Below are 25,422 nucleotides of genomic sequence, written 5' to 3'. Positions count from 1 at the left end.
GGCACCTGTACCATGCTCTCCTGTGCAGCCCCCCGCCCCCAGCAAGTGTCCCATGGAGTCTATAGTGGGTCTAGTGCACCCAGTCCTAATGCCCACAGCCGGGGGGGGGGGGGCATCTGCAGACGGAAGCTGGCCCTGCCCTTTCCTTGCAGAGGGCAGAACACTGGGCATGTCTGTGGAAAGGGCAGCTCCAGCCAAGGATCCTATTTTGGAGCGGATGGCTATTTTTGGGAGGCTGGTGCATTTTCCATGAAGTAATGGCCGGGGCATCCTTTGCCTTGGGCCCTCCCTGCCACGGGCTGCTGCAGGACTGAGGCCCTATTCACGGCTCCAGGGCGCCGTGTACTAACTGTGCCCAAGTTTATCTGCCCGGGGAAGGGCCAGCAGAACAAAGGATGCCTGTGCCACTGTGGAAGCGAAGCAGCTCCCCCACAGGGGGCTGACAGGGGTTGGCCATGAGGTGTGGGGGAGCCCGGGGGTCTGACGCCCACACGCACTTGAGCTCCTGGGCGATGGCGGCGATCTGCTCCACACGGTCCTGGTGTGCGGCCAGGTCGCTCTCGAATGCCTCGTGCTTGCGGATGAGAGCTTTGATGTCAGACAGAGTGGCCGTCTCGTAGTCTCGGTGCTTCAGCATCGCCTCCTTCCCTGGGGAGAGGGGCAGAGGGCACTTGGACAACAGCACAGCACTCATGGGGCTGTCCAACCAGGGGCATCCTAAACAATTCTGGAACCTTCCTTCTTTCCCTCCAAGAAATCTCTAAGCCCAACTATGGGTGTGTGTACTGGTCCTAGGGTTTGAACTGAGGGCCTGGATGCTGTCCTTTCCTGCTCAAGTCCAGTGCTGCTCTACCACTTGAATCACAGCTCCACTTCCAGCTTTTTGGTACTTCATGTTGAGTCTCCCAGCCTTGCCTGCCTGGGCTGGTCTGGACCAATTGTTTTGAATGCGGCTAGAAGACACATTGGAGTTGGCAGGCCTAAACTCAGCTCCTGCTTCTAAACAGCGTGCTTTATCAGTAGGCCATCAGAACTGGACTTTGGCACTGTGGCAAAAAAGTTAAGACAGGTTTCTGGGGGGCTGTGCTGGAGGCAAGGTGGCCCCAGAGGGCCAGGAGAGGGGTGGCAGTGGACGTCTGTTCCCAGCATGGTGGGCAGCAGCGCCATGCAGTCCCTGGGCTTTCTCTGAGCTGTGGGTGGGGCAGGCAGGGCCCTTTGAAGGCATACACACTGTCATTAGTCCTGGAGCCATGCTAATTACACACCAGAACAAAAGCTCCCGCCGCCCTGCAGGGAACAAGGGAATGCCAGGCTGATGGCCAGCAGGACTCAAGCTCCTCAAGGGGCTCTCATCTCCCTCAGCTGTGCCCAGAGCCCCAGGCCCCCGTCCCTAAGACGAGGCGGGCAATGGTGTCCATGTGGCACTGGGCTGTCACTGGGGTGTTTAAGGTGGGCACGGAACAGGTACCCTCCTCAACTCAGCCATCTTCAGGACGAGTGATCCAGAACTGCTCTAGAACCCAGGACCCTGCTGGAGCAGGGAGACCCCCCGGGGGCTCTGGATTGTGGCAGGTCAGGGCCCTAGACTCAGCAGCTGTCCCGCTGCCTTCTGGAAGTGTCTTCCTGGGGCCTCATGGGGCCAGGGCACAGAGCTTCCCCAGGGGGGAACTCCCTAAGGGAGTGGGCAAGGACAGAAGGTTCGTCTTAGTGTGAGATGGGCACGGGCACAATCATGCCCTTATGTGCCTTAGGGCTCTGAGGAAAACAGGCAAAAATCTGCCACCTGACACTCCCTGGCCAGGGACCTCCGGGAGCGATGTCAAGTGAAGTAACTGAAGGCCAGCCTGCCCCCCCACGAGAGCGCGCCACTGCCAACACACGTCCTGGCACAGGGCCTTGCCTGGCCCTGTTTTCCCACAGCTGAGGGCTGCTCTGGGTAGAGCCAGGGCACCAGGTGATGTGGGCGCCACCTGGGCCTGTGCCATTGCCCACTTCCCCTGGGCAGGGGTGGGGCGGCCTGTCCACGTGAGGAGGGCTTCGGGGGTGGGGGGCACAGGAAGCCACAGGGAGTAGGCCAGGAAGTGCTGTCAGCTGGGAAGCGGTGGCAGGAGGCGGGAGGGAGGCTGCCGGAAGCACGAGGAGGAGTCCCGCACGCAGCCAGCTCAGGGTTTGAACCCAGGCCTCCGCTAAGCCACACCCACCTGCAGATGGCGCTAGCTTTCTCAGGCAATGCTGCCCTTTCGGGACAAGCAGGTGGCCGGAGAGCGCCACCTGCAGGTAGGGCGCTGGAGGCCGACAGCCACTAAGGATGGGAGCTGTCCTCAGAGAGGCCACACAGAAGGGATGGGCTGTGTCCTAGGAAAGCCCTGCTGCCAGTGGTGGCCTCTGAGGCTTGAGCACATTGGGCCATTGGGCAGAGCGGGCGGGAGGGGCGCACCATCAGTCCAGGCTTCGTGGATCGAGGCCTTCTGCCGGAACTTCTCCGCCAGGTGGTCAAGCCGCTCCAGCCTGCGGATCTCATTCAGGAGCCATTCCTCGTAGCCCTTCTCGGCCTGCTCCAGGTGCTGCCAGCCATTGTTGATGTCCTGGGGGGTGGGGAGGCACACGGGGCTCTCAGGGGAGGCAGCTGGCGGGAGGCCTGTGCAGCGCCAGAGTCCTGACACTAAGCGGATGGAGATGGCGCAGAGGAGGCTCCCAGTGTTAGGGACCCTTATCCAGGTCACACAGCCCCTTCCTGGTAAGCGAGAGGCCCAAACTCCAACGGCCACACAAGCCAAGATAAGCTCTGGGTGTCCTTGTGTGTGGAGGGAGTGGGGGAGAGGGAGGCCCGGCCTCGCAGGCCGTGGGGCCTCATGATTACCGTGCTGCGGGCACCTAGCCCCACCACTGGACGGGTGCTGCCCGCCCCCGGCCCCGGAGGGCGCTCACCGACACCATCCTGCCCTCGGAGGGCATGAAGGCCGGCCGGTTGCTGAGGCGCAGCTTGGTCTGCAGCGTGTTGAAGTTGATCTCCAGCTGGCACTTCTCCTGCACCTTGGGCGGCTTGTGCACGCGCCGGTAGTCGCGGAAGTCCTCCAGCTTCTGCTGCATCTCTTGGATGGTCTTCTGGGGCACGCGGTCCTCCAGCCAGGGGATGGTGCGGCGGATCCATTCCAGCAGCTGTGGGCGCCCGAGAAGCCGGGGCGGCGTTGGCACCGGTGCTCAGTGCACTGCTAGGGCTGCACACTGCCCCAAGGGCACCCCGCTCCCTACCCCGTTGGGATCCCATAGACTTCTGGAGATATGTCCCCCACCCCACCCCTCAGGCAGTCACATGACTTGGGGCTGTTGGCTCCTCGAGGTTTGGCTGTTCAAGAACCCAGAGGCTCAGGGACTATGAGTGACACCGGGACAGGCCCACAGCATGCCACAAAATGTCTGGGATTCACCAAGTCTTAGCCTAGGAGCTGGTGGTTCACGAGGGGAAACGATCGTCCTATCTCCAGTGTGTGACCCAGAGCCCGCTGGTACGGTGACTGCCAGTCTGACCCTCTGCCTTCTGAAGCCAAACATGACAGGCCACCCAGGGACTGGGTCCAACTCCGGGGTGGCTGTGGGCGGGGGGGAGGGGGGGCGGGCAGCACTCACGTCGCTGGCCAGCCGCTCGTAGTCTTCCATCAGGTGCTCGTTCTCCTGGTTGACGGCCAGCACCTTGCAGATCCGGTTGGCGGCGGTCTCAGCCTGGAGCAGGGGCAAAGTCAGGGCCGCCTGGGGCTGGAGCCCCTCCCTCCTGACCAGCACGCCCCTCGAAAGCACAGTCCATAGCCCACACCAACTCCCCAAGGAGGGGACGGAGAGGACGTGCAGCTGCAAGATGGCTGAGCAGCCCGTGAACAGAGCTGGGCACAGAGGAAAGATGGGGAGACCTCTCACGGCTAGGTGAGATGGTCAGTCCCATGTCCTGGGCGGAAAGGCAGCTGGAGGGGGGGGGCAGAAGGGGTGCTGGTGCCCTGAGCGCGTTCAGCCCCCTTCCTCAGCCCTCACAGGCGGGTCTGCGCCCTCAGGAGCTGGGGGGGGGCACAAGTGGGAGAGGCGGGAGAGCCAGCCCTGTCCACAACTACAGGGGTGCAGCCTGCAGGAGGGTGAGGTGTGGAGGGTCACACAGGAGCCCAGGTACCTTTTAGGAAGCACAGAAAGGGTCCCAGAGGAGTTGGAACGGCAACAGAACAGGAACAGAAATAGTGAGGAGGGTCTACAGCGACGGAGAGGAAAACCGGAGGCTCGGGAGCTGGCACTGCCCGCCACCGTCCACGCACCACACGGGGGCAAGCGGGGAGGGAGGCCCCGCGGCCGAGGCGCAGGCCGCACCATGCTGCAGGCCACACGCGGGGCCGCGAGGCAGGCAGGATGCAGAGGCAGGGGCATCACAGGGGTCAGCTCCTGACCCCCAACTGCACAGACGCCCCCAGATCTGTGTGTATACTAAAAGCCACAGGCCTCCGGATCAGAACTCAGAGTGGTTCCTTTAACGACTAGAAACCAGCTAAGGGCAGAGACTTGGGGTTCACTCCACCAGAAACAAAAGGCCCCCTCTGAAGTCACTGAGGAATCGACAGAGCAAGGCTGTCCTCCGAGGCCAAGTCATAGCACTCTGCTCCCCGAGGGGCCCTGAGCTTCCTGCAGGATGGCCAGCAACAAGCTTGCCGGGCCCAGCCACCTCAGAATCTTCCCACACTCTGACCTGGGCTTTCCTGCTCCCACAAATCCCCTGCGGAGATCCTAGAGGCCTCCATTCCCAAGTTCAGCCCATGCAAAGGGGGCATTTCAGACAGGAAAGCAATCAGTGTGAGAAGGGGCCCGAAGGGAGTGAGCGCAACACGGCCTCGCTGCTGGTCAGGGGTCGTGGCAAGGAACCTCCCAAGAGCCAGTCTCCACTCAGCCTTCCTCCCTGCATGGACACAGGTCTTCCCTGCTCCCTGCCTGTTCTTTAAGCAAAACTCACTAGCCACCAGCTAATGACATGGTGAAGTGGTGATGTGGCCCGGAACCAGACGGCCCCTGGCCTGGCTGGACAGCGCCCTCTGCTGGCAGCCCCACGACTGGAGAACAATTCTGAACCAGGGGCTGATAGGACCCTACCACCCCCACCCCAGGGCCTGGCCACACCCCAAGAGACAGCAGAGCAGGCCAAGCCAGGCCATGTAGAGTGACCACACGGGGTGACTGGCTGGCCACAGTATAATTTTAAGAACTTGAATTTCCTTTCCTTTCTCCAGGGGGGCTAAGGAGCCCTACTGGGCTCACAGATTCAATGCTTCCTCTACCCACTGTCCAACAGGAAATCTGGCCAGCGGGGGGGGGGCGGTCTCCACACAGATATGGGGGGGGCTCCCCAGAGGGGCAGGGCTGTCACATGCAGACCCTGGGGCACACCCCTGCTCCACTAGGCAGCTCTACTCTCAGAAGAGAACCAGGACTGTGAGCGCACAGGGAGGGAGGGAGGGAGGGAGGGAGGGATGGACGGACTGACAGACAGCCAGACAAGACAGATGGTGGGATGCCAGGTGACAGCGGGCAAGTGTGCAAGGCACAGCAGCGTGGGGTCCGCTGCCCCAGCTCACCTTCTGGGCCCCCGAGAAAGCGTGGTAGAAGCAGGACACGTAAGTCATGATGGCCTTCTCATCTGGCCTCAGAGTGCCCACAATATCTGTGCAGAGAGAGAGAGAAAGAGAGAGAGGCAAGAGAGAGTGAAAGAGGCAGGAGGGCGCGCGGGCGGCGGGCCCGAGGCTCATGCAGGAGGATAGCGCTTGCTCGGGACTGGAAGCCAGCCCCAGCTCAAGCCTGGGCGGCCGCGTCCTTCCCTGCCCACCTGCAGCGAACGAGGGACGAGGTTGTGAGCGAGGGGCCTCCTCGTCTATCAGGCCTGGGTTTGCCTCTGTACATGGGCTAGGGGAGTCAGACTCAAACTGAGGACCGAAAATCTAAGTAGGATCACTTCATGTGTATCTCCCGCCTTCAGATAGAACCCCTTAATAATGCCAGGCATGGAGCTCACACCTGTAATCCCAGCACTCAGGTGACTGAGGCAGGAGAATTCTAAGTTTAAGGCAACTTGCACTACCTACATAGTACGACTGCCTCAAACAATTATCAACTCCAGACATCCCCCCTCCCTCCCCCAAATCTGAAGGTACTGAGGCCCTCGGGGTGTGACGCATCTGTTTACTTCCCGGCCAGTGAGCTGCCTGCGTCCTTACCCTCTCCTGATTCCGAAGCCCAGCGTATTCCTACCTCAGGGTCTTTGCACTTGCCCTAATCTTCATCTGGCAACCTCCCCTGTCCTCCGCTGCCTTGTTACTCCACGGGATTGGCCATGAGCTTGCCTGCCTTGGGCCTAACCATGTGCCCACTCCCTGGCCCACAGCCTGGCACTACTGAGTAGGGGCTCTGTGGGCATGTGCTGCGGAGGTGAGCAGTGCTCTGCCCAGGAGTGAGTGGGAGTGGCTTCCAGTCAGAGAGAGCCACTGCCGTCTGCAAGAGAAATGAGGTGAGCTGGGAGGCGAGCGCAGCGGCGGCGTGGGGCAGTGGCGGCGAGGAGGGCCTGCCTCCGTGCCCGGTACCTTCTGCGCTCCCGAAAAGGCATGGTAGAAGCTGGACACATAGGTCATTATGGCCTTCTCGTCGGGCCGGGCCGTGTTCACGATGTCTGCAAGTGAACAACAAGGGTTAAGCCGCCCGAGCAGGGGGGTGGGGCGGGCGCAGGCTCGGCCAGGCCTCGGGGAAGGACCTCGGTGGCACCTGTGTGGCAGGGGCTCGGCTGCCCCTCCCTTCCTCTTTTCCTCCCCTGCCCCCCCTCCCCCGGTCTCCGACAGCAGGGGCTGTGGGAATGGCCGCTTCCTTTCGCTGAGCATGGCCTCCAGGGGCTCTGTGTTGTGAACTCCCGAGGCCACGGGAGGCCGGAGCCACAGGTCATGGCTTGCGGGGGGAGGAAGGGGTGCTGGCTGGGAAATGGAGGAAATCCAGAAAAGGGAAAAAACACAACATTCCACTCTGGCAGGCAGGGTGGCGAGCGCTGGGAGCCAGCCCGCCCGGGCCACACATCCCAGAGAGCTGACCCTTCAGGCGCTCCATCCCCGACTGCATCTGGCCAGTGTGGGCTTGGGTGGTCCCCACCACGGCTCCCAGGATGGCAGGCCTGCCTGCCTGTCCTGGGCACCCAGGTCCACGCGGCTCATCTTGGTGGCTCTGTTGGCTCCTTGCAGTGACCCCTGATCTCAGGCCGGTCCACGCGCCCTTGCCCAAAGCCAGGCGGAAGAGACGAGGAGGCCCTCGGGCGACGCGTGTGACGCAATGGAAGAGATGGACTCACCCTCCGCATCCAGCATCTTAGGGATGTCCAGGTACTTCTCGGCCACTTCAAAGGCGTTGTTCAGGTTGGTGACTGGGTCGTCCTGGGAGGCGGATGGGGAAAGAGAAGAACTCCATCAGCAGGACGCAGGGGGCAGAGGGCACGGGGCTGGCCTGGGACGCATTCTTAGGAACTCTCAGCCGCCATGTGTGCACTGGGCAGGAAGGGGAGGTGCCGGGAGGAGGGCAATTGCTACCCCGAGTAGGGCAAGCCATGGACCTTTTCTTCTCAAGAAAATGCAGAATTTCTAGTCACCCACAGACTTCAGAGGAACCCCCTTGCCCATTCCACGGCAGAGACCGGCGCCAGCTCCCTCGTGGGCTCCCCACTATTCCCATCAACCTCCAGAGCCACATCCCCCTCCCACGGGGCCAGGGTGGGCCAGGCGCACTCTTGCCACCCCTGCCAGGGCCCTTCCTGACCACGCCAGCTCAGGGGCACCACCCCACTGTGGCCTGGACCAGATGCCTGACCTAAGGTAACTGATCACTTTAGACACAGTCCCCTGCCTTTGCTACAAGGCCAGGAGCTCCAAGAGGGCAGGCAGTGGACACTGGGGTGAAGGCCGGGGGGGGGGGGGGGAGGGAGGGGAGGAGAGGGGAGGGAGGGCGTGGAGACGTCTACCTTTCTCAGCTTGTCGTATTCGATAAGCTCGGGTCTGTGCCGGTGGATGAGGGCGTTGAAGGCCAGGCCATCCTTCCAGCTGGAGAGGAAAGGCACAGGTGACGAGGGCCATTTATGGAGAGTTCGGCACGTGGCAGGCACTGCTGGATCAGCTGATGCCACCTAGCCTGGGGCCAGCTCCCTTAATCCCTGGCTGCCTCAATGTCCAGGACTGCAAAATGGGGGCAGTTAGCTACTCCGCAGGGCCGCTATGAGTAAGCATCGAGACGGAGGCTGTGACAGCCCCGGTGCTGTGAGGCTGCTGGACAGACATGGCCTGCCCGGTGACGCCAGGGCCTCGCTGACCGCACCCGAGGGCCAGTCCTTAGGCTATAAAGGGTTCCGGATGTGGTGAGGCCGGAGGGTGTCAGGAAGAAAATGGCCCCACCATGTCACACCTTCCTCGTGATCCGCAGGGAGGGACAAAGGGCCTGCTGACCTGAGGCGCTGGCTTCGTTCGTTCCCACCCAGCTCTGTTCTGTCAGCTGTGCATGGCACCTCTGTAGGCAAAGTCCTTACAGCGGGATCGGGGGTAGGGAGGGGCTGCACCCCCCACCTCGCGGAAGCAGCAGGCAGTCCACGGGCCCCAGACTCAATAAACAAGCAAATGAGTGGCCAGGCACCAGTGGCTACTCAGGAGGCTGAGATCTGAGATTGTGGTTCAAAACCAGCTAGAACAGGAAAAGTTCTAGGACTCTCATCTCCAATTAACTAGCAAAAAGCCAGAAGCGGAGCTGTGGCTCAAGTGGTAGAGCACGAGCTTTGAGCCCAAAAGATGAAAGGCAGTACCCAGGACAGGCACCAAAAGGGGAAGAAAAAAAAATCAAGTGAGATGAGCCACTGTGGCAGGAAGGAGACACAGAGCGCAGCGCAGATACCCGCCCTCACCACGCCACCTGACTGAGACCTGGATGATGAAGGGCACTGTCTGTCACTCCTGCACTACACCCACCCCAGCAAAGGGCACCTGAAAGCCTTCCCTTCCTCAGCATCTGCAAATGTTTCCTTACCATCTGAAGAGAGAGGCTGGGGACAGCCCACAGGGCCAAGTAGTAGACTGCCTGCCCAGTAAGTACAAGGCCCGGAACTCAAACCTTACGATGGCTCAGGTATACATACTTGCACCAGTGGCTACTCAAACAACACAAACAATCAAAGACTGAGCCAGGAGTGGCAGATCAGCGACTCAAGAGGCAGATAAAGGATCAGTCTAAGGCCAATCCAGGCAACAGTTAGAGAAATCGGATTTCAAACCTAAGCTGGACACAGTGGTGTGTGCCTGTAATCCCAACTATTCAGGAGGCAGAAGTGGGAGGATTGCAGCCCCACTCTGGTCCAAAGCTCCCAGCCTAGCTGAAAAACTTAAAGCAAAAGGACTGGGGGAATGACTCATGTGGTAGAGTGCTTTGCCTAGGAGGCCCTGAGTTCAATCTAATACCATAAAAACAGCAAAGAGGTAAGTTTCTTTGAAGCCTATACGTAGGAGCAGTTACTTAAAGAATTCTGTAATTGGGACTGGGAAAGTGCCTCAGTGGCAGAGTGCTTGCCTCGCATGCATGAGGCCCTGGGTTTGATTCCTCAGCACCACATAAGTAGAAAAAGATGGAAGTGACGCTGTGGCTCAAGTGGTAGAACGCTAGCAATCAACCCAAGGGGACTGGGGAGGCTCCTAAGGTAAAGGTCTTGAGCATTCAGCGTGGGCCCTGCGGAGTCCGAGCATACAGCAGGGATCGAGAGATCTGTAGATCTCGTGAGGTGTGGCCTGTGTGTCCTGGAAGGAAGCAGGTCTCATGGCTGGACCGAGTCCTGCTCACCTTGGCAGGTGTGGGCCCGGCACCAATGCCATGTAAAGGCTGCTAAGGCAAGGGACTCACGGAGGACTGGGAGAAAGAGCAGAGACGGGCGGGAATGCAGTGGGGGGTGTCGCTACCTGATGTGGAAGTTCTGCACGTTGACATTCTTGTACGGGGCCGTCTTCCTCTGGCACCACAGCAGGAGCCCCTCCTTGGCCGAGGTCTCTGCAATGCACACACAAGGCCGGCGAGGCTGGCTCAACCACAAACTGTAGAACTCGGCCCGTGCTGAGCCCAGGGAGAGGGGGCTGCACCTCCCAACGACACAACGCAACACATGGGCCCAGCCCCAAGGCCACCGGAGGAAGCGGCAGGGTCAGGAGCTGACCACAGAGCCCGCCATTAGCCACCACTGCACTGGCAATAGAGCCCTGGATACGAGTCCTGGCCTCATCTCCTTGCAGACAGGGGCCCTAGGAGCCCCTGAGCACAGAGAACCAGCAGCCCAGGCTGCTTCATGAGCAGAGTGGAGGGTCCATAAACTGGCAGCTGGCAGCTCAAGGGGCTTTGGGTGGACCACCAGACTGCCTCCTCCACCCAGCGGCCAGAAATGGCTGAGGGAGAGGGGGGCCGCTGGTGTGAGGGGCCTCTGAGCAGACAGCCCCAAGAAAGAGAAGAAATGCGGCTGAGAGCAGGAGGCCGCGGGCGCGCGAGTCTCACCTTCCACAGAGATGTCCTGAATGGCGAAGCGAAGGATGATGGTCCAGATCATGCCCAGGGTCATCTTTGCGTTGCCGTCCACAATCTCTGCACACATGGTGAAGCGAGTAGGAAGGGAAGGCGGTCAGCCATGCCAAGGCCCTGCAGTCCCGATCGCAGCCTGGGGCCGCACCTGCAGACCCGCCTGATGGGCTGCCAAGTGCTTGCCACACACCCGCAGGCCCGCGACCGGCTGGCCTTCAGCTCACCTTTGTTTGTGGTGGCACCACCGCTGGGGCGCGGTTCTGCTCCAGTGTGAGCAGTGCCACCTTCTGGGTGAAGATGGCCTCTTGTCTCTGACCGGTCAGTGTGCAGGCCACCCTGCAGTTTGGAGATCTGACACTTGCCCTCTGCCCCTGCGGCCTTCCCACGGCTCACGACAGCTACACAGTACACCCCCCCCCCCCCCCCCCCGATAAAAGGCTTCCGAGGCCTGAGGCCTCCCCCAGGTGATCTGGCCCTGCCAACCTCCTTCCATCTTTTAGCTGCAGCCTCTGGGCAAACCAGGCTAAGCCAGGATATTTGTTCTTTTTTGTGCGCTGTGTACCAGCACTGGGGCTTGAACTTAAGGTCTTGCCCTCTGTAACTTGAACCAATCCTCCATTTTTGGCTTTCTGCTGGCTAACAGGAGTTCAGAGTCTTGAATTTGTCTGCTCAGGCTAGTTTCAAACCTCGACCCTCGTATCTCAGCCTCCTGAGCAGCTAGAATTAAAGGCATCGACAACTACTTCCTGCTTTCTTTTGGATAAAGTATTGCTCTGTGGTCCAGGCTGGCCTGAACTTGGATGCCTCAAACTCCCATGAAGCACTGGGATTACAGACCTGTACTGCCAAGCTTGGCAGTAAAGCAGGCAGTAAGCCTGGCTAAGCCAGGATCTTCCTTACTTTGAGACCTTGTACTTCTACCCACAAAGGGTAGCTTGCCTCCTTCCCTCCAATGGCTGAGCCTTCTCTTCGAGTCTCAGCTTCCTCAGAATCAATCTGCTACCCTATCCAGGTCCTCCGATTGCAGGCTGCCCTGAGATGAGCACCCCAATCAAGGACATTGGAGGAAAGTGTGGAAGATGACCAGAGCGGTTGGGTGAAAAGACGAGTTCTAGGTTCCCTGACATTTGAGAAACCAAACATTTGGTTTGGAAGTAGTCTCAGCCTGCAGCCCAGGGGCAGGGGAGGACCCAGACCTGCCCTGGTCCTGTCCCAAGATCCAGGGCCCCAGACCTGAGTACAGCCCACTGATTCTTGCTCCATACCACAACCCCAGGCACAGGCGGGAGAGGAGGAGAGGGAGGAGAAGAAGGTGTCTCTCAGCACTCTTGGTAGCTGTACCCTCATCTCTGTCAGGGCGTGCAGAAGGGCAGGGAGCTGTGGTCAGGATGCCATGCGCCAGCTTTGTGCCAGGGCCTGGCGGGCTCAGGGATTGGGACGGAATCAATTTAGGCATGAACAGGGAACATTTTCGGACTTGAGTTTTTCTCTAATGAAGCTGGACCTGCCCTGGGTCTGTCCTCTGACCCTTTCATATTTACAGACTAGCATTGGACAAAACAAATGTGGCTGTGAGAAGCAGAAGGCTGGAACAGAGCCCAGAGGAGGGACGCGGGCAGGGACAGGAAACCTCTGGGCCTGACTGTTCAAACACCAGCCACCTCGACCGTGGCTGCGAGGCTTGGCACTCCTCCTCGGAGAGGTCCCGGGCTGGGGCAAGGCCTTGGAACTCAGTCCTGGCCCGATTCTTGGGGCCCTGTCATTAGCAGCAATTAGTTTTCTTTGTTTTTCTAAAAGTGGGGACAACACGGATGTCAGGGCAAAAACTCTATGCTGACTAATGAGCAGAGCAGCGAGCCAGCTGCCCGCGCTTCTGGGCTCCGTCAGGCCTCGCCCTGCCAAAAGCGCCTGAGAACTCAACCAGGGCTCTGAGGAGAGCTCAGGGCTAGAGGACCTTGAGTGTCCACTCAGGATCAAGGATTCGAGCCATCTGGGGCCTGTGCGCCCCAGGCAAAGTCCCAGTGCTGACCTGAAGCTTTACACGTCCTGTCCCCTAAGCCCTGCTGGGGGCCATGGTCCCCCTCCAGCCCACCAAGAGGCAGGAGAACAGCACAGGGGCCCTTGGTATAGACAAGAGGTCCAGCACAGTATGAAGAGGATAAGTCAAAGCCTTTTTCTTCCAGCCCCCATGATAGCACCTCCTAGACTGGGACTATACTCATAGTTAGCATGTTTCCTTTTTTCTGTTTTGATCACCCCCCCCCCCCCAGTACTGGGTCTTGAACTCAGGGCCTGGGCGCTGTCCCTGAGCTTCTTTTGCTCAAGGCTAGCACTCTACCACTTGAGCCACAGTGCCACTTCTGGCTTTTTCTGTGTATGTGGTACTGAGGAATGGAACCCAGGGCTTCATGCATGCTAGACAAGCACTCTACCACTGAGCCACCTTCCCAGTCCTTCTGTTTTGATTTTTTTTTCTTTCTTTTTTTTGGGGGGGTTCGGTCGTGGGGCCTGAACTCTGGGCCTGGGCGCTGTCCCTCAGCTCTTCAGCTCAAGGCTAGCGCTCTACCACTTGAGCCACAGCGCCACTTCCGGCTTTTCTTTTTGCTTATGTGGTGCTGAGGAATGGAACCCAGAGCCTCATGCATGCAAGGCAAGCGCTCTACCACTGAGCCACCTTCCCAGCCCCCTCTGTTTTGATTTTTGAAGCAGTATCTTATGTAGCACAGGCCAGGCATGAATGCACAGCCTTCCTGCCTTCAAAGAGCTGAGATCACAGGTCTGTACCATCTAGGTATTCTATCTAGGTGGAGTTCTAGCTCCACCTAGAGTTTTTGTGGTACCAGGGTTTGAATCTAGGGCCTCACACTTGCTGGGCTTGCTTGACTGATGCTTGAACCACCTGAACCAAACTTCCAGTTTAGCCTCTGGCCAGTATTTTTTTGGGTGTATGTGAGGGGTTGATGGTGGAGTTGCATAGATTTTTCTGTCTGGGCTGGCTTTAAAACCATAGCCTCCATAGCTCAGCCTTTAGGAGTAGCTAGGATTGCAGGTATAGGCCCCCGGTAGTTCAGCCTACATTTTTCAGAGTGGGCTCAATGTCTTCTCAAGGGTAGTCATCATCATGGTGGACGGGTTTGGAGAGCAGAGGAAGCCCTGCTGAGGCATCGGCTCACCTTCAGCCCCAATGGAGACCAGTTTGACCCCCTTGCTGGCGATGAAGTCCAGCGCTTTGTTCACGTTGTTGATCTTGTGCACTCTCATCTTGCCTCGCTCTGGCTTGGGTAACCGCTCCCCTGAGATGTGCAAGGAGAGGAGAGGGAGACAGGAGCTTTAGCGTGTGTCCTGATCTCCATATCCAGGCCCTACCCCGGGCTGAGGCTACTGCCGCTGTGAAGGGCGCACACCCTGGGCATCTCCTCAGCAGCAAGAGGGCTGAATGGGCCATACGAGGCAGGGCAGGACTGGGCGGGGTCCTCACCTGAGATGACCTCCAGGAGCAGCATGAGCTTGAGCCCATCTCGGAAGTCCTCGTCGATGTTCTCGATCTGTGTGCCCGCCTTCCGCAGGTGGGAGTTGCACCAGGCTGTGAAGGTCTGGAGAGGAAAGTGTGGCAGGCTGAGGTCAGCTAGCTGCAGGGGTACCTACCACAGCCCTCACTGCGGGCCACAGCAGCCACTGTGAGCCTGGCGCCGCCCTCACTACACTGTGCCTGACCCTTATGGTCGGCCAGGCAGAGAGATCTGAGGGCACTGAGGTCAGGGTGGTGAACAGACCGCGATCCTTAGGGGTGGTGGATTTGAACTTGATCCGCTGGGCTTTCCACAATCCATACACACATGGATGAAGTGCCAGCGTCTGGTGTCACTGGCCAAGCAGGGGGTCCCATGGCCTGGAAACACAGGCCTGGGCCAGCCCTGTACCCATCCCCACAGAGCTGGCTTCCCAGGCCTCCCCTGTCTTGGGCTCCACTACCCCTCAGGATGCTGAAGGCAAGCAGCAGGTACTACTGGCAAATTTCCTGGGGCCTTTCCCTGTATGGACGGTCCTCAGCAAGCAGCTGGAGTCCCAACGCCCATGGCAGGACACCCGAGTGCGTGCCACTCAGCCCCGCAGCTGGGGCATACTAGAAGACGTCAGCGTACACAGAGGCTCCCATCAGTTAATGCCGACTTGCCCAGACGCCTGCTGGGAAAAACCCAAGCACGGGCTTCTCCTGGGAGTCTCTGTGCCCCGCCCCCCTGCCCGCCCCTTCCATCTTCTTCCTCCATCTGCAGGGACCACCGCTGAAGTGGGCAGGCCGCCAGGAACAGGCAAGAGCACATTCCATGCCCAGGGTGCAGGCGGAGCCCACGTGGGACACCAGGGGCTTCTAAGGAGCCTCTGGCCAAGCACCATGTGTTTTGACAAGTGTCATCGGGTCTGCTCATTCAGAGCCAACACCAGGCGCCTCTGGGACAATGATGACGCCTCATTAATACGCCACCCCACAGGGCGGACCAGCAAGGGAATTCCCTCCAAACCAGAGAGGGCAAGAAAAGGCAGCAGACCACTGTGCCCCGCCCTGCAGCTGCCTGGAAGACAAGAGCCCCTTCTCCAGTTGCTGCTGCTCAGCTAGGGATGCCTTTGCCTGCCTCTGCCTCAACCCTGCAGTAACCAGCTACCTACCCCTCAAAACACATGCCCAGCTGGGCACGATCATGCATGCCCTAATCCCGGCAGTCAGGAGGCTGAGACAGGAAGAGCACAAGTTCGAGGCCAGCCTGGTCTACAGAGTGCAAAAGCAAAACCCAACTTGTGGCCCAGAGTACAACTCTACCACACCACATAGCTTCCAGACTCCGCTTCCACCCAGTTCTGACTCCCAACAGATCTGATCTTGTTCTGCAGTCCGAGCCATAGATCCCCTACCTGGTCTCCGCCAGCTGTCCCTTCTGTCTCCCCACAGGGCATGTTCTCATTAGGAAGAGACCCACGGATCCATCCATTCACCCTCCCAGCCCCAGGTCCTTTGCTTCCACCCACACTAACATCAGTTTCCTCTTCTGGAATGTAGCCAGGCAGAAGCACTGGGTCAAGGTTATTACAAGGACTCCAGGTGTTTATGTCTGTGAAGCTCACATGCCAAGCCTGCTCTGGTCTCAGAAGTCCTGTCACCCCTTAGAGTACATGCCTCATACCCTGGCTGCCCTGTCTGTGTACCTCACATGCCCAGGGCACAGCAGGCTCTAGGGCAGACACAGGCAGGAGGCATGGCTCCAACTCCTGGCTTACTCAGGAGGCTGAGATCTGAGGGTAATCTGAACCAGCCCGGGCTGAAAAATCTGTGCAACTTCTCTCTGATTAGCCAAAAGCCAGAATTAGAACTGTGGCTCAAGGGCTAGGAAGATGACTCAGTGGTAGAGCGCTTGCCTTGCATGCTCGAGGCCCTGGGTTCGATTCCTCAGCACAAAGAAAAAAGCCAGAAGTGGTGCTGTGGCTCAAGTGGTAGAGCGCTAGCCTTGAGCTGAAGAGCTGAGGGACAGCGCCCAGGCCCAGAGTTCAGGCCCCATGACCGGACCCCCCCCCAAAAAAAAAAAAAAAAAAAAAAGAACTGTGGCTCAAGTGGTAGAGTGCTATGTCCCGGTATACATACAAAAAAAATTTACACACACACACACACACACACACACACACACACAGACACACACACACACACACACACACACACACACACACACACGGTGGGCGTTGGTGGCTCACGCCTGTAATCCTAGCTACGCAGGAGGCTGAGATCTGAGGATCTCGGTTCAAAGCTGCCTGGGCAGAAAAGTCAGTGAGACTCTTATCTCCAATAAACCACCAGAAAACTGAAGTGGTGCTGTGGCTCAAGTGATAGAACGCTTGCCTTGGGCTGAAGAGCTCAGGGACAGCACCCAAGCCACACACACACACACACACACACTCTCTCTCTCTCTCTCTCTCTCTCTCTCTCTCTCTCTCTCTCTCTCTCTCTCTCTCTCTCTCTCTCTCTCTCTCTCTCCCCAACAAAAGAGGGTAGCAGCAGACAAAGCCAGGCACCAAGCAGGTGGGGATGCTAGACCTCTGTTGGACAACAAAGTGGCCAGTGACTCTCCAGCCCACCAGGTGGCATTGAGCCTGCAGGGACAGCTGGCACTACCTACAGAGGGGCACAGACCTGAGGTTGCACACCAACTCTTCATCTAACCTGATCCCCATCAAATGACTTTGACTTCACTTTTCCCTTCAGCCAGTTTCCTTCCCTGCCAGGCAGATTTATCAGAAGTTACCTCCTGCAGATGCTCTAATGATTCCAGTGGAGGAAATGCATCTAGAGCATCTGTCACGGTCCCTGGCATAAAGTGTGGGCCAGATGAATCACACACCCTGCCTGGCTGTGGAAGGGCAGGATCTGGTTTTCTGCAAAGACCCTCAGCCCTCTCCTGCAGATGAGACATGGCGGAAAAAGGGGGGAAACTCAAAGGGCAGATGATCCCCAGTCCAAGCTTTGGAGACACTGAGCAAACTTTACCACCACAGGCCCAGGGCACCTGTTCTCACAGGGGCTGCTGCTCTACCTGCCCTCCAACACACCCCACCCTTGCTCTCCTCCTCTAGGCAGTGAACTAGAGCTCTTGGCACAGAGGTGGCACAGACCTGCCTCCAAGTGGTCATGGAGGCAAGCTGCCTTATATAATAACCACCTTGGCAAGCAAAGAACTGTGGCTTCCTGGTTGATGAATGAATGGATGTACTCTCCTCTTAAGAGATTAAACAAACAGGTGCATGTGCACCATCAGCACTGGGCTGGTGTGGAGTTATACAGGGCAGAGAAGGGTCTCTTTTTAAGTAAGCAATGGCTGTACCATGAGCATCTGTCTTGCTAGAAGCCTGGTTCTCAGGCAGAATGAAGACCTCTGGCCTGCTGCCTCTTTACCTCCTAGAAGGTGAGGACCCTAAAAGCTCTGGGTACAGACAGCCTGTGCCCAAGAGACTTGCCTGGGCAAGAGCCACTGAGGACGCCATTGCTCCAACACAGCGATACTGGGGAGGAGGAGCTGGGGCTCAGAAGGGACATTAAAAATGCATAGCGTGTGCTACTTGGCTACAAAAATAACAGTGGGCTCAGCTCCTTCCTCTCTCCTGGTTAGCAGAGGCTGTGTGGGTAGCTCATGCCGTGCTTTCTATAGCTGCAGCCTCGTGGGCCCACCATGCCTCTTCTATGGGCACAATTCTCCATCTGTGTGAGCCATGTGGCCATGGCATTGGTGGAGCACCCCCAGGCCTGGGTGGACACCTAGATTTATAGAGCTGGATTCACACAGCCAAGCAACGCGGGTATCTGGCTTCATCTGTCTCCTGCCTCATAGGGGAAAAAGGGGGAGGGGGAGAGAGTGGGGAGCAGCAGCGGAGGTCAATCTGATCCTGGGGTGGGGAAGTTTACCTGCGGACTTCATTCTCAAGCTCTTATCAGGACAAGAACACGGGAGCTATGGTACTGCACGTGCTGCAGGAAGGAAGAATGTAGAAAAGGGAGGCTGGGGAGAGTCCAAGGGGCAAAGGTCAGTAAGTGATGATGAACAGGAGGGAGGGGGAGAACCGCAGAGACTTCTGGCTAGTAGCAGGAAGTGCGCAGAGGCCACCTCGGTACCTGAGTCGGAGCCCTCCCTTCCTGCCTTCACTTGTGTCACCTAAGGTGCTCCATGCATGCCCACAGCCAAGCCCATGCATTCTGTACCACCTCTCGCTCTGGGCTGCCACTGGCCAGAGCAGAACCAGAGGCAACGTGCTTAAGACTGTGCTAACAAACAGGAACCCAGGTGGGGGCACTCCACGATGTCAGACTGGGTCAGCCAAGGAGGCCCGCACCCCGAGGCCACCCCTGGAAGGGGGCTTCACTCAGCCCTGGCCCTGTGCGTGCAGGCAGGCAGGGTGTTTTGGAAAGCACCTCAAAGCCTGTCCCTGGCTTCTCTGGGTACTGGGGGGGGGGGTGCAGAGAGGGGCTGGCACCCTCCCGGTGCGGTGGGCTGGTGCTGGGCCCCAGCTGGAGCTGTTTCTACTTTGTCACTGGGTGTTGAGAGAGAGGTGGGGCAGGGCATCAGTGGTCATAAAGTCCTTCCTGTGTCACAGGGACCCCTCCCAGCCGCCAGGATGTGGGGCAGCCGGGTGAATGAATGATGGATATTGTCTGGGAGGTGACCTAAGCAGTCAGGAATGTGGTCACAGTGGGCTTTAATGAGCCATTCATGGCTGGGCTGGCTAGGCCCTCCCCCAACTCAAGAGGGCCCTGGCCGAGGAGGAAAGCGGGGAGGAGGAAAGCGGGGTGATGGAGGTGGCTAACTGGGCAGCATGTAGGCCAGCCGTGGCTGGAAGGGGAAACTGGGGGGCGGGGGGGCCGAGGTCACTGAAAGCTGGGATCCACTAGGCCTGGGACGGGGTGGGGGAGGAAGTAGAGGGGGGTAGGAGGGAGCCCCCTCTTACAAAAGTCAATTTGGGCTTCAAACTGCCTGGCAGGCCCTTCCCCCAGACTGACTCCTGGACAAGATGGGAGGAGCAGCTGTGGGCCCCTCCCGCCACCCCCACTCCCCCCACCCCCATGCCTATAGGCCACCCGCTTAGCAAGACACCACCACCTACTACCACCTACCGCCAGCCCAGAGCTGACTGCATGTGGCCACATCTCACATCTAGCTCCCCCAGGAAACCAGGGAGGCTGGGCAAGTCTCCGTGGGGTCGGGAGTCTTAAACCCATCTCTGAAATACCGTGTTGGGTCTGTGGCTCCGCTGGGATGCTGGCTGCTCAGCGGGGGCGGCCGCCATGCCGCCTCCTGAATTCCCACCTGGCCTGCGGTGGCCCCGGCCGCTGCCCATAGCTCCTGCCTCCACGGGTCCCCAAGAATCGCGCCCAGGGCCTGCACACGGGGCAGGAGCAGCTATTTATTTCTTGCCACCCTTCTTATCACCCATCTGCCAGGCCACTGCCAGGCCTCGGGCAAGGCCAGCCCTGGTGGGGCATCTTTTCAGTTCCTGAAAGCAGACACTGCTCTTGGGTCCCTGGGCCTCACCACCAACTCTTAAAGGCGCTTTCAAGGCCCTGGCCCCTTGGCCTTCTGGAATGTAGGTTACCCGGGGCCCGCGGGGCCTTTGGAACAGTCTGAGGCTGGACCTGTGAGTACTTTTTAGAAGACCAATTGCCAAAGGATCAGATGCCGAAGGAGATGAACCAGGCTGAGGGGCAGGGGAGCCGCTCATGTTGTGGCCACGGTGGTCACACAGGACCCGGGCCACTCACTCTGCACCTGCATGCTGCGTGTGCATGCTGCGTGTGCATGCTGCATGTACCTGCCCCATGATGCGACAGCCCGGAGTGAAAACATTACAGGGAAACATGTCTGGGGCTGAAGTTGCCTTATTCGGAGTTTTCTGGGTCTACATGAGAAGGCTGACTTTCCAGTTGTAGGAGCGGTATAAACACCATGGAGCGCAGTTGTGAACATTCCAGAGGCCCTGCGTGGCCATCCAGAAAGCAGCTCCGCATAGCCTGGCCAGTCCCTTGTGAAGCCACAGCGTGCCAGCTGTTAACATGGATGGACTTGGAGCTCAGCCCTTCCTTAAGCCCTGTCCCCCCTTCCCCCCCCCGCTTATATTTGTTTATTTATTTATTCATTCATTCATTCATTCATTGTCGGTCATGGGGCTTGAACTCTGTGCCTGGGCGCTGTCCCCCAGCTCTTCAGCTCAAGGCTAGTGCTCTGCCACTTGAGTCACTGCGCCACTTTCGGCTTTCTGAATGGTCTATTGGAGATCAAAGTCTCCAGGACTTTCCTGCCTAGGCTGGCTTTGAACTGTGATCCTCAGATTTCAGCCTCCTTAGTAGCTAGGATTACAGGCATGAGCCACCAGCACCTCGCTCTTTACGATTCCCTCCAAACACCATCTTCCCAGGAGCCCTTCTCTGTCACTTCCACCAAGGCTGTCACTCAACTCTGCCCTTATCCTTTGCACTTGTCACATAAGGTCCACGAGAGGGGCCTTGCTCACCTGCCCAGAGCCCAGGAGTGGGAACAGCCCAAGTGTAGTGGACACTCAGGATACCCTAGAAGAAATGGAACCGGGCTTGGGCATCTTATGTCCCCAAGATGTTCCCACTTAGGATGACACTGCTCATTTCCGGTTGGCCACAAAAACCCCGCGACCAGTGACATTCTGTAAAGCAAGCTGGGGAAAAACTGCTCTGGGTCTATGGTTGTGGTGAAGAGCCCCAGCCCCCAGCCCCCAGCAGGCTGCCCCTGCAGGCCTCCGATGCCTAAGACGGCAACAGACTCTGGGGTAGGCAGCAAGGCGGAGGTGGAGCCCAGATATCTACCTTGCTAATCAGCCCAGAGGGGAAAGTGTGGCACAGTCACTGGCCAGGGCTGAGTCTATCACAAACCTCACTCTGGCCTCTTGCTTTCTAGCTTGGAAAAGGGTGATAGGAGACATGTCCTGTTCCACAGGTAACAGAGAAGCCTCCATACCATCTCACAGAGCACAGTGGTTGCATGCGTGTGTGGCATGTGTACGTGTGTGCGCAGCCGGCCCCTCTAGCAGCTGCTAAGTTCTTTCTGCACTTTGGCAGCTGATATAAAGCAGCTGTCCCCAAGCCTCCCAACTAGCAAATGAATAAAGGAAATAAATAAAACGCAAATAGCGAAAGCCATTACAATTCACGGTCTGATTCTTCTTGATTCCAAAGATCCTTCAGAGAAAGAGGGCATAGCTTGGTGGTAGCATTGGCAAAGGCACCTGGAGGCTGGGGCAGGAGGATCCCCCAGTTCCAGGTCTTTTCCATCACCTTAAGCCTCAGCAGTCACTCTGCACTTCCACGTCCTCTCTGTGGGTTTGCCTAGTGCCTGTGCAAATAGAGTACTCATCTAGCTTTTTTCCCTTAGCCCAGTTTCAAGGTTCATTGTGTTGAGTCATGTCAAAAGTACTTTTTTGGCTGGGCGCCAGTGGCTCATGCCTATAATCCTAGCTACTCAGGAGGCTGAGATCTGAGGATCGCGGTTCAAAGCCAGCCCGGGCAGGAGAGACCGTGAGACTCCTATCTCCAATAAACCACTAGAAAACCGGAAGTGGTGCTGTAGCTCAAGTGGTAGAGCGCTCGCCTTGAGCTGAAGAGCTGAGGGACAAGCGCCCAGGCCCAGAGTTCAAGCCCCACGGCCGACCAAAAAAAAAAAAAAAAAAAGTACTTTTTTGTTGTTGTTGTATTGTTGGTTGTAGGGCTTGAATTCAGGGCCTGGGTGCTGTCCCCAAGTTTTTTCCCTCAAGGACAGTGCTTTACCACTGAGCAACAGCACCACTCCAGGTTTTCTGATAGTTAATTGGCGATAAGGGTTTCATGGACTCTCCTGCCCCAGCTGGCTTTGAACCACAATCCTCAGATCTCAGCCTCCTGAGTAGCTGGGATTATAGGCATGAGCCACTGGTGCCTGGCTCTTTTTTTTTGGGGGGGGGGAATGCGGTGTCGGTCGTGGGGCTTGAATTCTGGGCCTGTGCACTGTCCCTCAGCTCTTCAGCTCAAGGCTACCACTTGAGCCACAGTGCCACTTCCGGCTTTTTTTTTCTGCTTATGTGGTGCTGAGGAATTGAACCCAGGGCCTCATGCATGCAAGGCAAGCGCTCTACCACTGAGCCACCTTCCCAGCCCCCATCCCATTTTTTTAAAACTGGGATTCTTATCTTTTTATTGCTAAATTGTGCAAGATGTCTTACATTCTCAGCACTAGACCTTTATCAGAAATGCTATTAGCAAATGTTCTGTGTAGGGTGTCATCTCACGTTAATACTGTCCTTTGGTCTGGGGACGCAGATCAATGGCAGAGCACCTGCGCAGAGCATGAGGAGCAAGGCCTGGGGTTTCACTCTTGATATCAAGGGGGGAAAAAAACCCACCCAAACCCCAAACTACCCCATACCAAACCAGACTTCAAGGGCTCTTTGATGAAAAAAGGTTTTGATTTTGAGTAAGTCTAATTTATTTGTTTCTGCAATCTCATTTAATTGAATTAGCCAGGGCCTAATTCAAGGTCATGAAGAGGTACATTTCTAGCTGTTTGTCCTGGGATCTGGCAGACAGGAACAAGCGGCCTACTCTGATTTCCCACCTGAGCCTGTCTCCTCCCTTAGGCTTTTCTAAAAGAGCCATCCCACAACCAAGAGAACCCAACCAAGCAACCCAAAGAGAAGGGCCTGCCTTCCTATAGCATGTCTGCGGGCACTGAAGACAGCTCTGAATTAAAGGCAAGTAGTGCCAACAGGGTAGAGGGAGAAGCTGCTCAGCCTTTCCACAGCTTCCTAGCAGGAAGAGGAGATGGAAGGGCGAGGTCTACCTTGATAGCTACTCTCAAAAGAGGAAACTTCCACTCCCAGAAGACAATTTTAAAATGAGGGCAGCAGCCGGGGCTGGGGCCCTCTCCACTCCGCTGGGAAACAATTGGCACCCTGGGTCCTCCACCTGGAGCACAGGGAGTGCGCAACTACAAAAACCCCATTTATTTCCCAGAGTAGAGCTGAGCTCAGGTTTCCTGGTGGGGGAGGAGATGAAAGGTCTGATTTAACTTCGATTGGGCAATTCTGACCTTGAGACTGTGTAGCTTGGAGCCCTCACAGGTGGAAAAGGCCTAGAATGAATGCTTTCAACTGGACCAGTCCATGTAGACACTTGCTCAGCCTCAACCATACATAAGAAATCAGACATTTGGGGAGGGGGGTGAGGAAGTCTGGGGCACAGAGGGGCTGGCGGGTACCACTTCTATGCATCTGTCTTGCTCTGCCTCCTGCCATCCCCCCCATCCCTCCCCCACACACACACATACACACTCCCAGGTCTCCAAGGGCCATCCATAGACCAGACACTACCCTTTTGCCCTCTGCTTCCTGACTGAAACTCCTCCTTAGGATCTCTTCCTTTTCTGAGGCTTTGAGTCAACAGTTCACCCAGCCAGGTGAGAGAAAGCAGACAAGGGGCGTGTGGGGTGGTGACACGGGGTGTGGATCCAGCTAGGGGCAGTACATACAGATGAGCAGCTTGCTTAGCAAGGGCGTCTACTAAGAATGGAGGGCATGTATCTACATAACTGATTTCCTGGCTCAAAGTGGGGGTCCCCCAGAGGTGGGCACAGCCCAGGGGGGCCAGAGCCAGCACCCAGGGAATAATATAGCAGGAGGCTTAGGAGCCCAGCCATCTGGGAGGGACCTCTGACCAGAAATTCCAGGCTGAAGAGTTTGGAGTTTGGCAAGAGGCTAGGACTGGTGTGAAGTTCTCGGGTCTCACCCTGGGCCTCAGTTGAGTAGGTGTTGGCCTACTCCCTGGCCCCAGGATGGGGTGGGTGAAGAAAGGACTCTAAGCTTGGTATCTTAAAAAAAAAAAAAAGGAAATCGTTCCATCTCAGACCCGTTGGGTAAATAATATAGGTGGACAATAGCAACAGTGTTTTGGGAGAACTTAAAAAAAGAAAAACCAAAATAAGATTCTATAGCCCAAGAGTAATTACAGGATTGGGAGGAACCGCGAAGGAGAGACTGAAACCTCTGACTCATAATTGCTCCATTAAAGATGGTGAAACCGTTTGCCCTGGCAACAGGGAACTCTCACCCAGGCTTGCCACACCTACATGCCTTCCTGGGGCTGACAAGGGGCTTGGCCTGGCCAGGCTGCAGGCTCCGGGTGACCTGGCTCCAGGAACTGTATGAGGTCAGAGGCTAACGGGGCGGAACACATGCTACCTTAGAACAAAATGGGGAGTGGTTTGCCACACATGGGGGGCAAAACACCTTCAGATGTGGGCTCCAATTTCCCAGGAAGGACGCAGTGTCCTGAGTACAAGGGAGGAAGAAGAAGCCCCATCAAGGCTGCTGAGGGAGGGGGGCATCTCCCAAACATAGCTGAGGCGCTTTTAATGATTGGATGTCCAAGCCAGTGGGACAAGTGACTCCTCAGCTGAGTTCTTTACTACATATTGAGGACTAAATGGCGGCGCGGGCTGACAGTGGTCCGTATCACATGGCTAAGGGCAGGGCTGGCGCCCTCAAGGTCTCTTAACTAGTCTTGCTTCTACCTAAGGCTGTCTTCACATTTCTGGGGCCCACTGTCAGCTTCCCCCGCCAAGGAGGCCCTTCGCAGCGGCTGGACTCTGTCCCAGAGGCCAGCTCCAGCGCTGCAGGCCGGGGTGAGTCATGGGAGAAGGGTGAGTCAGGTGACCAGGTGAGAATCAGAGCTATGCTGAGGCGGCAGGCCCGGCTACCTTGACATTCCTGTGATTCTGCCAAGGTAAAAAGTAACCCAAGGAGTTTGCCTTATATGGGCACAGTGACAGATTTCAACAGGACGTGTCAACTGACCCCGTATCAATCCGTTCCCAGGTTGCACAGGAGACGCCCGAAAAAACTGCTCTGAAAGTCGAGGAAATAGCAATTTATGACTGGCCAGTGACTCATAAAGGTGTAGCTCAACGGCTTTTTAGCAAAGGGGGAAGGGGTGGTAGTCAGCGAAGAGCGGCAGGGGAGGCCTGGCTCAAGGTAGGGCTGGAGGAACTCAATTGGAGGCTACAGCTGAACACCAGGCCTGTCTGGGTTCTGGGAGCCTCCACCACCGACTTTCTCCCAAAGGAGTGGCAAAAGAAGAGGCCCGCCCCTGGAGGCACAGACCTCACTCTTCACCAGCAGGGGTGAAATGGATGGGTAGATCTGAGCACAAGGCTTACGTGGCCTTAGAAATCCTAGCACTCAGGAGGCTGCTGGGAGAGGAGGATTCTGAGCTTTAGGTGAGAGACCCCATCTTAAGAACAAGCTGGGCAC

At 57.4% G+C, this 25,422-nt stretch overlaps 1 protein-coding gene across 5 annotated transcripts in view; it reads right to left on the bottom strand.

Moving 5' to 3' along the window:
- The window catches only part of LOC138812540 (alpha-actinin-4), a 58,975-nt gene that overhangs the window by 5,194 nt on the left and 28,359 nt on the right, over window positions 1-25,422 (bottom strand). For 3 of the 5 annotated variants that reach the window (XM_070000533.1, XM_070000516.1, XM_070000500.1), the window contains exons 2-12: window positions 14,066-14,180; window positions 13,761-13,880; window positions 10,564-10,650; window positions 9,981-10,068; window positions 8,012-8,090; window positions 7,349-7,430; window positions 6,600-6,685; window positions 3,628-3,720; window positions 2,929-3,159; window positions 2,438-2,585; window positions 498-648 (exon numbers count right to left, since the gene is read on the bottom strand). In XM_070000533.1, coding sequence (XP_069856634.1) covers window positions 498-648; window positions 2,438-2,585; window positions 2,929-3,159; window positions 3,628-3,720; window positions 6,600-6,685; window positions 7,349-7,430; window positions 8,012-8,090; window positions 9,981-10,068; window positions 10,564-10,650; window positions 13,761-13,880; window positions 14,066-14,180 — 1,280 coding nt within the window. Of the gene's footprint in view, window positions 1-497; window positions 649-2,437; window positions 2,586-2,928; window positions 3,160-3,627; window positions 3,721-5,600; window positions 5,687-6,599; window positions 6,686-7,348; window positions 7,431-8,011; window positions 8,091-9,980; window positions 10,069-10,563; window positions 10,651-13,760; window positions 13,881-14,065; window positions 14,181-25,422 lie in introns of all 5 variants that reach the window. The other 2 variants (XM_070000523.1, XM_070000508.1) reach the window with 1 other exon arrangement.

This window comes from Dipodomys merriami, unplaced genomic scaffold (assembly GCF_024711535.1).
Source record: "Dipodomys merriami isolate MVZ:Mamm:240054 unplaced genomic scaffold, mDipMer1.0.p SCAF_106, whole genome shotgun sequence".
Lineage (NCBI taxonomy): Eukaryota > Metazoa > Chordata > Mammalia > Rodentia > Heteromyidae > Dipodomys > Dipodomys merriami.
The sequence above is the reverse complement of the archived record's forward strand: the minus strand, read 5'-3'. Positions and strand labels throughout refer to the sequence as shown.